The sequence below is a fragment of the Eleutherodactylus coqui genome, chromosome 8 (genome assembly GCF_035609145.1).
Source record: "Eleutherodactylus coqui strain aEleCoq1 chromosome 8, aEleCoq1.hap1, whole genome shotgun sequence".
NCBI classification, from domain to species: Eukaryota; Metazoa; Chordata; class Amphibia; order Anura; family Eleutherodactylidae; genus Eleutherodactylus; species Eleutherodactylus coqui.
Genome location: NC_089844.1, coordinates 128,687,992 through 128,703,729, shown reverse-complemented (window position 1 = coordinate 128,703,729; position 15,738 = coordinate 128,687,992). Strand labels below are relative to the sequence as shown.

The following is a 15,738-nucleotide window of genomic DNA, read 5'->3' as shown; positions in this document are numbered from 1 at the left end:
GGGGACAATACAAGGATCTCTCCCAGGATCTGTTTATACCCAGGGCTTCAACGGTAACGAGAGAGCATCCGCTACGTTTAGAGGAAAGCAGGTTTCATCACCAACACAGAAAAGGGTTCTTTACTGTAAGAGCAGTTAGACTGTGGAACTCTCTGCCTGAGGAAGTGGTGATGGCAAAATCCATAGAGGAGTTTAAAAGGGGACTTGATGTCTTTTTTGGAGCGGAAGGATATTACAGGATATAAATCTAAGATTATTTGTTAATCCGGGTATACAGACAGGTAGGAACTATTAGGGGTTGATCCAGGGAACAGTCTGATTGCCATTAGGGAGTCGGGAAGGAATTTTTCCCCCAAAAGGGCTAATTGGCTCCTGCCTCTTGGGGTTTTTTGCCTTCCTCTGGATCAACAAAACAGGAGGCTAGACAGGCTGGACTAGATGGATATTATCTTCATTCGGCCTTACAAACTATGTTACTATGTAATGTACTGAAAAATCTTTAAAAAATTGTGAAATGGAAAAATAAACAGAATTCCGCCATCTTTCGGTGCGTCCTTTTTCTACGCCATACACACTGCAACAAAAATGTCCTAATAACTGTATTCTCTGGGTCAGCACAATTACTGCGATCGCAAATTTTTATAGTTTTTTTTGCTCTACAACTTTTATTTTTTTTCAAAGATAATTAATTTTTTAAATTATTTTCTGCCGCCATAACCTTTATATTTTTCGGTCGCCATAGTTGTGCGAGGGCTCATTTTTTGAGGGACATCCTGTAATTTCCGTTGGTACTATTTTGGAATACATACGACTTTTTCGTTGCCCTTAATCACATTTTTTCTTGGAGACAGGGTGACCAAAAAGCGCAATACTGGCGTTCTTTTCTGACGTTCACCGTGCGGGGTAAATAATGTGTTACTTTGATAGATTAGACTTTTACAGACGCAGCGATACCAAATATCTATTTTTGTTTTATTTTTTAGATTATTTTATTATAAATATGGCAAAAGGGTTTTTTTAAACTTTTATTACTTTTTATTTTTTTTAATGATCATTAAAACTTTTTAAACTTATTTTTCCCTTCTTTTTAGTCCCCAGAGGGGACATGAACTTGCGATGCTTTGATCCCTCCTGCAGTATAATGTAATGCCATAGCATTACATTAGACCACGATCTGACAGGTGTTCTATCAAGCCCCGCCACAGACATGGCCTGATAGGCCTTGGCAATAATAGCTCTAGGGCCTTTCAGAAGGTTCCCAGGCTGTCATGACACCCGCATGTTACCGGCGATCTCATCGCGGGGGGCAGTGTGGGTCCTCCGAACATCAGTTGGGGCATTTAAATGTTGCTGTCAGAATTGACTGCTGCATTTAAAGGGCTAACAGCTCAGATAAGGTGGGCCACTTATTGGATCTGTTGTGGGCGGATGTCGGCTGTAAGAAACCGCCGGTGCCCACGTTGTGTGGAGCGAGATCGCTGTGCGATATCCCTTCATACATAACCAAAAGCTGCAGGACGTAACTGTGTGCTCTGCAGCGTTAAGGGGTTAAAAGCAACCAGTCACCACCTATAAGCACTATGACCTAAGCTATGGTGCTCGTAGGACAAGTCCTGAGGAGTCCGGGATGTGCTTTGTGTACTTCCCTAGCTCCCCGTTCCAGCACTATCACCCCTGGAAGTCAGCACGCGGTCTGACTCTTTAGTCAGTGCACACATACTGTACTTTATGGAAATACGCCTGCACTGACTGAAAAGTCCCGCTCACATCCCCGCACTCCTCCGGACCTGAACTATAGGCACCGTAAGGCCGGCTTCACACGGGTGATAAATCTGGGCCAAATATGAACACCATTCGTGTCTCCCATTAGACTGTGCGGCACATGACCTCCTGTACATAGAAACTTGTATGCAATAATGCATTGCAGTACAGAAGTACTGCAGTACAACGTCATAGCAATCAGAGATTTTATGGTTCAAGTCCCCTACAGGGACATAAAAAAATGTAAAAGAATAAATAAAAAGAGTGTAAAAAAAGACTTAAAAATAAAATAACAAAAAAACTTTTTGGGGCATGTTTCCATTTTTATATAAAAAAAAATAATTTAAACCCACATTTTTGGTATCTGTAATGACCTGTACAATAAACTGAACACACTATTCATCCTGCACAGCAAAAAAAACCTAAAAAAGCTGAGACAAAATGCTTCATTTGTTCATTTTGTCTCCCAAAATAACGCCATGTCAACGGAAAAATAAAAAATCATTGCGTCCTTATAGTCAAAATAGGCGCAGCGGTCAGGTGGGCGGGCTGAACCTTCTGCAAGCTGCTTATTCAGCTCCTAAGTCCACCCCTCTCGACTTCTCAGACGTGGATGACGCTGTACGCGTCCTTCATGTAGCACTGCCAGGTCTGGCATGGTGAATCTACTAGTGAGGCCTTCAGCTGGCGCATGTACAGATAAGCTGTCTCTCTTGTGGGATTATTCACGTTCCTCTTTGCTCATGCACCGGTTATGAGGTCGCGGCGCACACGAGTGCAAGTTCCAAAAATTGCAGCATGTCCTAGTCTGAGGCAATTCCACTGCAAGAACCGCCCATTCTTTCCTACGGAAGTGTGAAAAAAAAATCTCTTCGCACTTCCATGCCATGTGATTTGCATACGAGCGCAATGTATTTTCCCCATTTTAGCTATTGGAACAACATGTGATTTTTTTTTCACACATGTAAAAACGCATGTGCAGTGGTGCGAATAGCGCATTTTTAACATGGGAACGCTTCACAGAAGCCTGAAAATTGCAGGTTTACAACTGCGATATAGATCTGATTTTCTCTGACCTATATCGCACTCGTCCATGTAAATACAGTGTTAAGCATGCGGTGCAGAGCACTATGTGTAAGGGTATATTTACGCCAAATCTGAGAACCAGGCAGTTTTGCCGCAGATGTGAGACGTGTTTAGTGGCCGCATGATTTTTGCGGGTGAAACATAAGACTACACGCGGTCTGTGATGTGGTTCTCAGCCGCACCGTGACTGCGACATGTGAATACACGTTAAGGACGCTTTTACACCAGCGTAATAAAGCCGCATTTTCAGTAATGTTTTTCTGGATGATTTTTTGCCAAACTGGCCTTGTTGCCCGTAGCAACCAATCAGAGTGCAGCTGTCATTTTATTAGAGCTTCAGTGCCCGCGGTGCAATTGGTCGTGTGTGGGGGAAAAAAAGCTTTCCCCTATGCCCGCGGTGCGATTGGCCGTGTGTAGCAAAAAAAAAGGTGGCTTCCATGCCCGCGGTGCGATTGGCCATGTGTGGTGAAAAAAAAAGGTGGCCATCATGCCTCCCTGCCTCCGGTGCAATTGGTTTTGTTAGACGAAAGGTCCCCCCGCCTCCGGTGCGGTTGGCGATGTTAGATAATAGGTGCCCACTCGCCTCCGATGCGATTGGTGGACGAAAGATGGTCCTTCCCCGCCTTTGGTGCGACAGGCTGTGTTAGGTGAAAGTTGCCCGCCCCCCTCTGATGTGCAATGATGCAGATTTGTCTCAGATTTCTTCATGTACTGTAAGTTCAATGTTCGTGTCATACCACTGTACAACAATGAAGTACAGATGTACCGCTCTTCCTCCTCTCTTTGGAGTTGCTGATAGTTTCTCATGGTGAGTATTGGACCGATATAACTTTTGAACAAAAAGAAGAGACACTCAGTACTACGAAGACAGATTCTTTATTTGTGGTCTGTATATAGAATCACTGATTAGTTTGACCGTGTAAAGTTTTCCCTCTGCAGTGACGCCAGTTGCCCTGCAGTGACGCCACTACGTTTCAGTGAAGCGCACGCTGCGCTCCAGTACTGAGATACCTTTCCTTTTGAAAGCACGTTGCATTCCATCAGAACAGCTGATGCCTGCTCATAGCGACTCCTCTACACACGCCCACCCTGTAGATGACGTCATGGTCGCGGGCACCGGCGTCTGAAGCGGAATGAGGAAACTGCTAATGAGCAAGTGTTTTAACCCTTATATATGTTATAGGATACATTTCATTGTCCTATGCTTGAGAAGGGCGCATTATAGAGCTGAAATGTGTCACATACTCTATTCCTTCCTATTTTATTCCCTAATGAATATGGCTAATTATAGCCTGTAGTCAGAGGCGTAACTTGAAGCTCCCGGGCCCCGATGCAAAATCTGTAACAGGGCCCCCAACTATAATGCTTTTTTCATAGTACTGGGCTCCCTATATGTAGAAGAGAGGCCTTATGGGCCGCCTAACGCTCCAGGGCCGGGTGCAACCGCATCCCCTGCACCCCCTATAGATACGCCCCTGCCAGCAGTTCAACGGCCTACATTCTTCCGGGTCCACCGAGCACGGAGGTTTTTCTCTTTTTCTCTTTGGATGATTCCCGGAATACTGTAAGGCTTGCATAAAGGAAGAGCTGTGATGGTTGTCTTATGAAAACAACAAGTCTTTAACAGGTCAGTTGGTTTTTCAGGTCTCCATTTTTTCTTTATTCAATTAACCATGACGAGTAGAACAAAAAATAAAGTTCCAGGGACATAACTTGAAGAAACATGATAAACATGCTCCTTAGTGTTGTAATGATTTCATTTTTTGACGAATTTTGAACTTTCTTTGGGAAAACTAGGTACCTCCTAATTCTTCTGTGAGAACGAAACCACCAGTGGCTGCTCAAGTTCATAGATCCAGACAAGGTGATGTCAAAAAAAGCCTTGGCTACAGTTAAAGAAGACAGGCAAGAATATGACAAAACCAATGATCTGCCAACTCAGCAGCTACAAACCAGTGACACCATGACAGCATGGCTGTTGTCAAACAGAAGGAAATTGAGGCGCACCAGATATTAATAAATGGGCTTTCTACAACACTTGGTGCTGATAATAAATACAGGTTGTCCATACGAACTTCATTTGGTTTATTACAAAATGGAATACAAATTGGAGCCTTCACCCCTACACTTTTGGATCATTCTCCACATGACAGAGGTCACGTTTTAATGTCTACTACTGTATAGACCAGTGGTGGCGAACCTATGGCATGCGTGCCAGAGGCGGCATGCAGAGCCCTCCCTGCTGGCACGCGCCGCCATCAGCAGCTCACCACTTGTGAATACCGGCAGGGGCCGCGGCTCCCCTGCTGGCATTCACTCAGCTGCAATGAAAGCGCTGATCCTGGCGCACTCTGTGACGTCAGTGTGCAGCCGGGATCCTCCTCCCCCAACGTCTCCTCGGTACTGGTGTATTATGTCGCCACCGGAAGTATGGGGTGGCGGCATAATACACCTGTCACCCAACTGATTCACGCCCCCAGCTTCTGATGGGCTGGGGGTGGAGGACTACGGTGAGGCTGAGACCAGTGGGCCCGAGGCTGAGAGCGCCAGCACAGAGGACAGCGCTGACCCTGGGAGTTGCAACGGCAGAGGCTGAGATGCAAGAGGAGAGCGCACCACAACTGTAAGTGAGTGAGGGAGGGTGGGAAGGAAGGAAGGAAGGAAGGGGGGCTGCTATGGGATGTCACTATTACCCTGGGGGTCGCTATGGGATGTCACTATTATACTGGGGGCCGCTATGGGATGTTACTATTACACTGAGGGCCGCTGTGGGATGTCACTATTACACTGGGGGCCGCTGTGGGGGTGTCGCTATTACACTGGGGGCCACTGTGGGGTGTCGCTATTACACTGGGGGATGCTGTGGGGGTGTCGCTATTACACTAGCAGCCACTGTGGGGTGTCGCTATTACACTGGGGGCCGCTGTGGGTTGTCACTATTACCGCTGGGGTAGGTTTACATGTGGCGGAAATGGGCTGAGCTGTTACAAAATAGACAGTGTGCAGATTTTGACTGCTTTTTGGATGCAGAAATGCTGCAGAATTTTCCACAGACATTTCCGCTGAGGACATTCTGCAGTATTTCCGCATCCAAAAAGCAGTCAAAATCTGTACCCTGTCTATTTTGAAGTGGCCCTGTCCTTTTTAGAACAACGGGGATAAAATCATACGTCGTGATAAGCCCCGCCCCCTGACATGTTGGCACTTTGCAGTAAATAAGTGGGTTTTAGGTTGCAGTTTGGGCACTCGTCTCTAAAAGGCTCGCCATCACTGGTATAGACTGTCAATGAGGTCTCTGCTCTGGATATGGATTTTAGCTAACTGGGAAGAGTCCACTTTTATAGAAGACTATAGGCAAGACAAATATCGGGTGCAAGTCTTAGGGAATCAGATATGTTACTAGTAGATTCACCATCAACTGCCTCAAATCTGTTGTTTATAAGAGCCTGGACACCACCATTTATAATATTGGTACGAAGAAACCAGCATCTAATGGTTCTGCCTTTAAACTACCCAGTGCTCTGGGAAATAGGACAAATGTTCCCACTTCATCTACCGGGTAAATGAGCAAGACATCCACATTGTTAGATTACTTTCCAAAACGGAAACATCCTAGTGCAAGAGGCTACTCTCCATGCAAGAAGCTTCCCTTTACATCCATGAAGACCAAGGTAACCGCTCAGTACCAGTCACTACTAGTGGCTCTCGGGTCTTCTCACATAAAGTTTTAAACTCTACAGTTAACCTATACAAATAAAATCATATTTCTTTTTACTTTGCGTCATGGAGTGATAATGGTCGTGTTGCTATTACAAGATGGACGTCCCGCAGATCATTCATGAGCACAGTATAGATTGTCAGGTCACACTTTTGTCTTTATTCCTGATTCCATGCGCCCTGGGCTTGTAGTTCTTAGATTCATAAAGATGTAAATACTTTTTTTTACTTGTTTCTAACAGTCTCTTAAAATGCTCGGCAATTTTTCATTGAGTATAGTTCGCAAAATGTGATGCTAGTGTCCCGTTAACCCTTTCCAATCCAATTTGTATCCTGGTTTTCCTAGGGGCCTTACTCTTTTTCTGCTGTTATACAGTGGTGCTATCTGCTGGCTAAAGCCAGTACTGCATGAGGTGACACGTTGGATAGGCTCCGACAGCAGAGAGGCTGGCAATATACAGTAAGAGAACCCCAACGGACATCTTCCAACATCGGAGCTGTACAGCCTTAAATCATAATGTCTTCAGATGTCAGACAGTGGATTAGAAAGGGTTAATTAGTCGGTAGGGATATTTACATACATGTGGGGTGTAGGGATTCTTGGAAAAGTCTATATTATCTGTACTAGTTCTCCTGGTTTTCCTCGTGGCAACTGGCCTTTAGGCTTTCCCCCACTCTTTATTTCTGAGCTCGTTCCTCCGAACCTTCCCAATGATTGTCTTTGGCAGTTGTTGAACAAATTCAATCTATTAATATTGCAAAAAGAAGAAGTTAGTACAAGTTCAAGGAGCTTCTTCTGTAAAGTCAGCTGTGTTTTGAAGGTACCTACTTTTCTTGGGTACTTGTAAGGGGCTGTCACTTTCTTTACATGTTCTTGTATTTCTTTTATCAGGGTCTCTGGGTCGTGCGCAGTATATGCAGGGGACAGGACAATAAAAGCTTTTACCACCTGTACATAAAACAAATTCTTCAGGTATATGACACAACAATACGTATTTGAATATACTTGTATGCCCGTGAAGTGTGACACCTGATCTATTCTCTGCATGTGACGTGTTCTCCCAGTGGAGATGTGTCAGACCGGATACTTCACCCCAATTGAACATCTATAAATTGTAAGAAGTCTAGAATGCTAGGAGTGAGTGGTGTGGATGTCAACCAACATGGAGGGTCACATCTAGCCTGTTCTCCGTAAAACCTTAATGTGTCTGTGTCTTTGGCACCCGAACCTGCTCATGGTTAGAGGAATAGTGAGAGGGCAGGTTAGGGGTGGGGATTGTGAGAGATAGAGAAGACAAGATGTCGTCAGGAAGAGAGGATGTGTGTAGGAGGCTCAGGCCCCGACGCCGTCATAGTCCGTGTGAAAGCCAACAGAAACCCACCTTAACCGCGGAGTTGGGTCGAGATTCCCTTAAGAATGAAGGGCCTGTGGAACTTCAGAAGGGAAGTTGGTGGAGTATGCCACCCCTTCCTTTGCTTATCCACAGAAGAGTATGAGGAGTCTGGTTTCACATCTTCTGGTTGGAGTACAAGTCAGGTGTAAGTGAGTATATGGAGTGCTTGTTAGATCCAAGATGAGCGAGACTAGGAACAGAGAGAGAGTCTGGCCGTCTATTTTCCTGCCACGTTGACAGCACTCATTCAAGCAATTCACCATCAGATAACTGTGACTGATGGTAAGTGTGTTTATGGTACGGAGTTTTAGCAAACAGAAAATGGTTGGCGACGGTCATGGAAAAGATGGTTCAGATCTGTTATTACCTAAGACTGATGCCACATGTACTGAGGAATCCCATGTTATACATGTTAAGTAAACCGTGTGCCTCCGGTTTAACCAACGATTTGATTATTGGCTCTTTATTCAATTCGTCTGTTTCATTACTTTAAGGCTGGATTCACACGAACGTATATCGGCTCGGTTTTTATGCCGAGCCGATATACGGTGTCCTTGTCTGCAGGGGAAGGGGGAGCCTGGAAGAGCCAGGAGCAGGAACTGAGCTCCCGCCCACTCTGCCTCCTCTCCACCCCCTCTCCGCCCCTCTGCACTATTTGCAATGCAAGGAGGCGGGACGGGGCGGGGCTAAGTTCTGATAATTAGTCCTGCCTCTCCCCATTGCAAATAGTGCAGAGGAGCGGAGAGGAAGCAGGAGCTCAGTTCCTGCTCCGGGCTCTTCCATCCTCCCCCCCCCCTGCAGAGAGAGACAACGTATATCGGCTTGGTGTGAAAACAAGCTGATATACGTTCGTGTGAATGCACCATAAAGGGGCACTGGCGTCACATGAACATTTCAACTTAGACTGTTATCTTTCTATTATTTTACCACTGTGAGCTGCTGGGCTGGGCCATGCCAGGGTGCTCTAGAGAGGGACAGTAGAGTTGCCGTTGATAAAACATCTTTATCCCCGCTGTATCTTCCCAAAGGCCTGCCCTCATATGCCACATAGGAATTAGGATGGCAAGCTATTTAGAGGCTTCAGCATCCAAATACCTTGACATGTTTTTGTTGTTCCACTCGTAATTCTTTATCACGTATTGATTATCCCCTTAGTGACCAGCCTATCGTGTTTTTACATCATGCAGCTCCCTCCATACATCACGGCTGCCATCTGTTTCTTACAGCCTAACCTGGCGGTAACAGCTCTGAAAAGCTGCGCGGCCCATCGGACCCTTTAAATGCCGCAATAAGATCGCAGGGAGCCATGCAGGTGTTATGGCAGCCGGGGGCCTTCTGTTGGCTTGATAGAATGTCTGACCGATGATGTAATGCTATGGCATTACATCATACTGCAGGAGCGATCAAAGCATTGCAAGTTGTTGTCCCCTCTGGGGACTAAAAAAAAAAAGTAAAAGTAAGATCAATAAAGTTTTACTAATCATTAAAAAAAAGTAATAAAAGTTTTTTTTAAAAAAGCCTTTCTCCATATTTATAATAAAAGAATCTAAATGATAAAACAAAAATATGTATTTGATATCGCCGCATCCATAAAAGTCCGATCTATCAATGTAATGCAGTATTTACCCCGCACGATGAATGTTGTCAGAAAAAAAAAATAAAGAAAGCCAGAAATGCGCTTTTTTTGGTCCCCCTGACTCCGAAAAAAAAGAAAGCGATCAAAAAGTTGCATATATTCCAAAATGATATCAACGCAAATGCCCTGCAAAAATTGAGCCCTACAAAACCGTGTCAATGGAAAAATAAAAAAGTTATTGCATGCAGAAGATGGCTGCAGAAATTTTAAAAGATTAAATATCTTTGAAAAAAATACAAGTAGTACAGCAAAAAAACCCTATATTTGTTTGGTTTCGTAGTAATCATATTGACCCATAGAATAAAGTTTTCATGTTGTTTTTGTTGTAGTTTGTGCGCCATAGAAACAAGACGCACTGAAAGATGGCGGAATGTCATTTTTTTTCCATTTCTCTCTACTTAGAATTTAAAAGTTTTTCAGTACATTATATGATACATTACAAAGTACATGAAAAAAGTACTGAAAAATACAACTCGCCCCGCAAAAAACAAGCGCTCATGTCAATGGATAAACAAAGAAGTTACGATTTTTTAAAAGTAGGGAGGAAAAAACAAAAATGAAGAAAAAGAAAAGCTTGGTCACTAAGGGATTATATTTGGTGTAATCCTCGGGCATATGTGGGTGTGGTGAGCTCTATAGATTAGCTTTTAAGAGCTGTCAGACCATTCCCAACTCCTTGGCGGAATGCCAATGCTCCATTTTCCCAGTGGCTTGTGTGGCTGGAGGGGGAACCCCTTTTTGCTAACTCTCTTTGATCCACATGATAGAATTCTGGATCAAATGCATTCATTGCCAGATATTAACCATCCATCCACTAATCCACTTTTACTGTGGGACACCCTTATAGCCTTTCTTAGAGGCTGCTTAAAGTCATCAATATCCGTCAAGTGAGCTTCATCTCAATATGAAGTAGAGATTGCTTTTAGATTCTTGACCCTAGCATCCAGTTATAGTAGACCCCACGGAAGAAACTAAGACCCAGTGGCTACAACTAGGCAGGCAATATAATCTTTATTTGTATAGTAATAATCAATAAAATTATTTGTATAGCGCCAACATATTCCGCAGCGCTTACATAGACAGGGGGGAATACAGAAAGACAAAAGTACAAACATTACAGAACCACGGTTACATATAGTAATCAGTTGATGGAAACAATAGGGGTGAGGGTCCTGCTCCAACGAGCTTACATACTACAAGTAATGGGGTGATACAGAGGGTAAAGGGGCTGGAGATGTGCACGGTATGGCGAGGTGGAGAGAGCGATGTTATACACATAGACAATGGTCAGACATTTAGCCGTGTGACGGCAGAAACGGTGTGACTGCAGGAGCGGTTTATGATGGCTAGCAGGGATTGCAGTCAGTAGGTCAGGGAGCATGTTATCAGGCGGAGTACAGAGAGGTTTGTTTAGGGAATGCGGTATGCCTCCCTGAAGAGGTGTGTTTTTAGAGCACGCCTGAAGTTCTGCGAGTCCTGGATTGCTCGGGTAGCCTTTGGTAGTGCGTTCCAGAGGACCGGTGCTGCTCTGGAGAAGTCTTGGAGGCGGGAATGAGAAGTTCGAATGAAAGGGGCACTCAGTCTGGTTTCATTAGCAGAGCGGAGAGCCCGGGCTGGTTGATGGATTGAGATGAGGGAGGCGATATAGGGGGGTGCTGCACTGTGGAGGGCTTTGTGGATGAAGGTAGCGAGTTTGAATTGAATTCTGTATTTAACGGGCAGCCAGTGCAGTGACCGGCACAGGACAGAGGCGTCCGAGTAGCGGCTGGACAGGAAGATGAGCCTGGCTGCGGCATTCAGGATGGACTGGAGAGGGTAGAGTCTGGTGCAGGGGAGGCCGATCAGCAACGAGTTGCAATAATCGAGCCGGGAGTGGATGAGGGCGACAATATTGTCTCTTATTGCAGAAGAAGGCCCGTAGTTCCGTATTTTTCGCCAATCTAGTTCTTTATTAGCTCATTGGGTTTGCCGAAATGTAATGCCCCCTGCTATTCTTGGTATTCAGTCTGTTTTTGGGTAATGCTTATTTTTTTAAGTTCACCCTGGGGTACCACAATTAGTGATGCTTTGATCGCTCCTGCAGTATGACGTAATGCTGTACGTTTGCAGTTATTGCCCGCAGGTGTCAGCTGTAATACCGCGATCTCTCTTCACACATACCCCAATGCTGCAGAACGTAAATGTACGTCCTGGAGTGGGAAGGGGTAGGGTCCATGGCATGGGGAAAAAAAATTAAAACGGGGCAAAAATAGCTAATTTAGCCTATCTCACCATACAAAAAATGGAATAGAAAATGATCAAAATGCTGCACGGATCAACAAATGGTACTAATAAAAAATAAGACTCATCCCGCAAAATAAAAACCCTTACACAGCTCCGTTGATAATATAATTAAATTGCTAGGGGTCTTTGAATGCAACGATAAAAAAAATTATGTATATATATTTTTTTGAAACTGTGAAAAAGAGAAAACCATTACAATTTGGTATTAGTACAGTCGTACCGGCCTGTAGAGTTACTTTAATACATTATTTATACTGCTCAGAGAATGCAGTGAAAAATAAAAATAAAAAACATCCCAGAATTACAGATTTTGTTAATCTTGCCAATAGAAGAAATGAGATAAAAAGCGATCAAAACTTTTAATGTTCTTAAAAATTAGATAAATGAAGACTAGAGTTCATCCCGCAAAAAACACGGCCTTCTAGAGCCCTGGCGATGGTAAAAATAAAATGAATACGGCTCTTGGAATGTGGCGACACAAAAGCAAACCTTAAAGGAAAAGATTTTTTAAATGTACGAAAATAGCAAAACATAAAAAAACTGTATAAACTTGGTATCGCCGGAATCATGATGACTCAGAGAATAATGTTATCACATTATTTATTCGGCACGCTGAACGCCGTAAAAATGAAATCCAAAAAACAAATGGCTGAATTTCTTTTTTTTCCCCAATCTCCCTTCCAATTTTTTTTACAAAAGTTATGCATTACATTAACTATACCACAAAATGATGCCATCAAAAAGTACAACTTGTCCCGCAAAAAACAAGCCCTCATATGGCCGTGTCAATGCAAAAATGAAAATGTTATGGAACGCGACTGGAAAATGAGTTGAAATTAAAGTATTGGCCCATTTAAAAAACCTGCCCTGGTAGGTCTGACAGGGTGGTAAGAAACCCGCCACTCAAGGGGTTAAGTGAGGAATTACATTTGCTGCTTTATATAAATCTGTTGAATATATTTGGATCTTAACAAAAAAAAAAACTATTTCATATAGTAAAGTACTATTATTCCACCGCCTGCAAGTCTGCGAGACAGACATAAGGCAGCCATGATGTAAAGTTAATCCTATGGTGGCAGGTGCATAAACTTGCAGAATTGTGATCGAGCGAGGATTCACATTGATGCGTATGAATATGATCCTATTGTTTATGGCATTGAAACAATGGACAGCTTTGGCGACTGCCTTGTTTGCGATAAATGCCACTCCATTGCATCTGATAGTATCATTGCCTAAGTAGAAAACTGTGTAATCATCGCTACTGAAAAAAGCGTTGCCTGTCCAGTGAAGCTCGGTGATACCCAGCAGGTTATTGTTGAGCCGTTCCATTTCATTTTTTAGGATTTCCAATTTACCTGTGTTCATGCCACAGACGTTCCACGTGTTCATGTTGTGAGTCTTTGAGAAACGCAAATGAAACCTTTCACTTGGAGCTGCATCAGCAGACCGGCGTCCAAATGGCTTTGTCCTGGTCGTGTCATTAATGCCCAAGTTATTCAAGTTTCGTCCTTGTTCTTCCCTGGTGGCCTAACTGGTGCCTTCCAGCTCATGGGGCCCACCTTCCAGCACCATATTTGGACTCATTTGGTTTTGATCCATAAAAGATTTTGGCAGTGGTAGTGGAGTAGTTTGCCATTGCTTTCCACATTTATCCGGGCTTAGGCCGGTGGACAGCTGTTGCCAACAACACGACTGGTAACAAGAATCGGGCATTCTGGAAGAAGAAGTCACATGGGCCCTGAAGCAACTACCGAACAGGAAAGCTCCGGCCATTGATCACATATCAGCCGAACTTCTCAAACCAGTGTCAGTCAAGATCTTCACCAACCTGTGTCAAAAAATCTGGAACTCCAAGTCATGGCCCAAAGACTGGACAACATCTGCCTTCGTCACACTTCCAAAAGAAGGTGATGCTCAAGAATGTTCCAATTACCGCACCATCACCCTCATAACTCGCGTGAGCAAAATTCTTTTAAAGATCATACAAAAACGCATTGCGACAATTGTTAAACGGGAATTGCTGAACGTTCAAGCTGGTTACCACAAAGGTCATGGCACCAGAGACCAAATCGCGAACCTGCGCTAGATTATGGAGAAGACCCAGGAGTATCAAAAGAACGTGTATATGTGTTTCATTGACTACAGCAAGGCATTTGATGGTGTCGAGCATGACAAGCTTTGGAAGTGTCTGAAGCAAATGGACGTCTATCTGTACGCAAAAACGATAAAGAGGCAATGCAATTTGGATGAATTAGAATGGGAGTCAAAATCAGTGGCAGAAATGTCAACAACCTCCGATATGCAGATGACACCATCCTGCTTGCGGAAAGTGAAAGGGACCTGGAATACCTTATCTAACAAGTACAAAAGGAAAGCGAATGCATGGGACTGTACCTCAACAGCAAGAAAACGAAGGTCATGACCATGGTAAGCAACGGTACAGTGAACATAAAAATTAACAACGAAGAAGTTGAGTCGGTCCAAGATTTCATCTTCCTTGGATCCAAAATCGATTGCAGTGGACAATCTGGACCCAAGATCAAGAGACAGATTACACTTGGTAGGAATGCAATGCAAGGAATAGAAAATATCTTGAAAAGCAAGGACATTAGCATTGCAACAAAAACTGGACTGGTCAATGCAATTGTCTTTCCCATAACGACGTATGGTTGTAAAACGTAGACGCTCAGGAAAACAGACAGAAAGAAAATGGATGCATTTGAACTATAGTGCTGCAGGAGTATGCTCCGGATACCTCGGACTGCCATGACAATGAACAAGGTAGTGTTAGATCGTGTCAAACTGAAACTAAAGGGCAAAATCCTCAAACAGCGACTCTCTTTTTTTGGCCATGTGATGCACGCTAACTCACTGGAAACAGTACTGATGCTTGGCAAGGTCAGTGGAAAGAGAAGATCAGGATGGCAAAGAACAAGATGGCTAGATACAATCAAGGCTACCAAGAACATGTCAATCACCAAACTGAAAGAAGAGGTGAAACACAGGAATGCGTGGAGAACATTGATCCATAGAGTGACCGAAAATCAGATGTGACTGAACGGATAAACATCATCATCATCATCATGGTGGCAGGACCCAGACTCTGATAGTTAGTGAATCAAACATAGATTACCATTCAAACCCTATGGTATTCTAACTTCTGTTCACTTGCACTGAATGATGTGTAAGCCATGAAGCTATGATACAGATACAACAATGCAGATGTTTTATGGCCATATCAATGCAGTTTTAGTAATATTTTATGAAACCATGTATGGTTTTAGTATCCAATCAAAGTGCAAGAATATTGTATTTGTAGGTTAACATGATATCCATGCATTTGGACTTGGAAGATTCCAGTTCATCAAGGTATGTTTGTTTAAAATAAGGGTTTCAACTATTTTTGAGAGATGTGGAACTTACTGGTTCCAACTTCCAAACAAATGTTAGTATACACAAGTGGGAAGGCAAGCATATAGCCCATGAATGGACTGCAGCCTATGTACTCTGTATGAGTCTCAGTATTTGTGTTCTTTACTTTTAAAGTGTAACTTAATAGAAAGTCTATGAATCCATACCCCGCTTGCCAATCACAGCCAAAAGACACAATGCTCAACTAAGTACTTTCACCAATCAAAACTTCTGACATGTCACTGTGACATCAGAAATTTAAAAAAAAAATTTGTTACACCGTGAAGGAACCAAAATATTACAGTACTATAGACAAGTGATAGTTTAAGGTTACCTCTCCTCTGACTGGATCAGGACTGCTGACCACTGCAGATTCTACAACAGCCGGATGTTCCATCAAGGCATTCTCTATTTCAAATGGTCCAATACGATATCTGGTCAGAGGAAGGA

The 15,738-nt window shown here is 43.6% G+C and overlaps 1 protein-coding gene across 2 annotated transcripts in view; it reads right to left on the bottom strand.

Annotated features, from left to right (window-relative positions):
• Positions 1-5,927: 5,927 nt before the first annotated feature.
• The window catches only part of LOC136576814 (acyl-coenzyme A synthetase ACSM3, mitochondrial-like), a 33,621-nt gene continuing 23,810 nt past the window's right edge, over positions 5,928-15,738 (bottom strand). For both annotated transcript variants that reach the window (XM_066576395.1, XM_066576396.1), the window contains exons 12-14: positions 15,623-15,722; positions 7,394-7,513; positions 5,928-7,310 (exon numbers count right to left, since the gene is read on the bottom strand). In XM_066576395.1, coding sequence (XP_066432492.1) covers positions 7,224-7,310; positions 7,394-7,513; positions 15,623-15,722 — 307 coding nt within the window. In that variant the 3' untranslated portion in view covers positions 5,928-7,223. The remainder of the gene's footprint in view (positions 7,311-7,393; positions 7,514-15,622; positions 15,723-15,738) is intronic.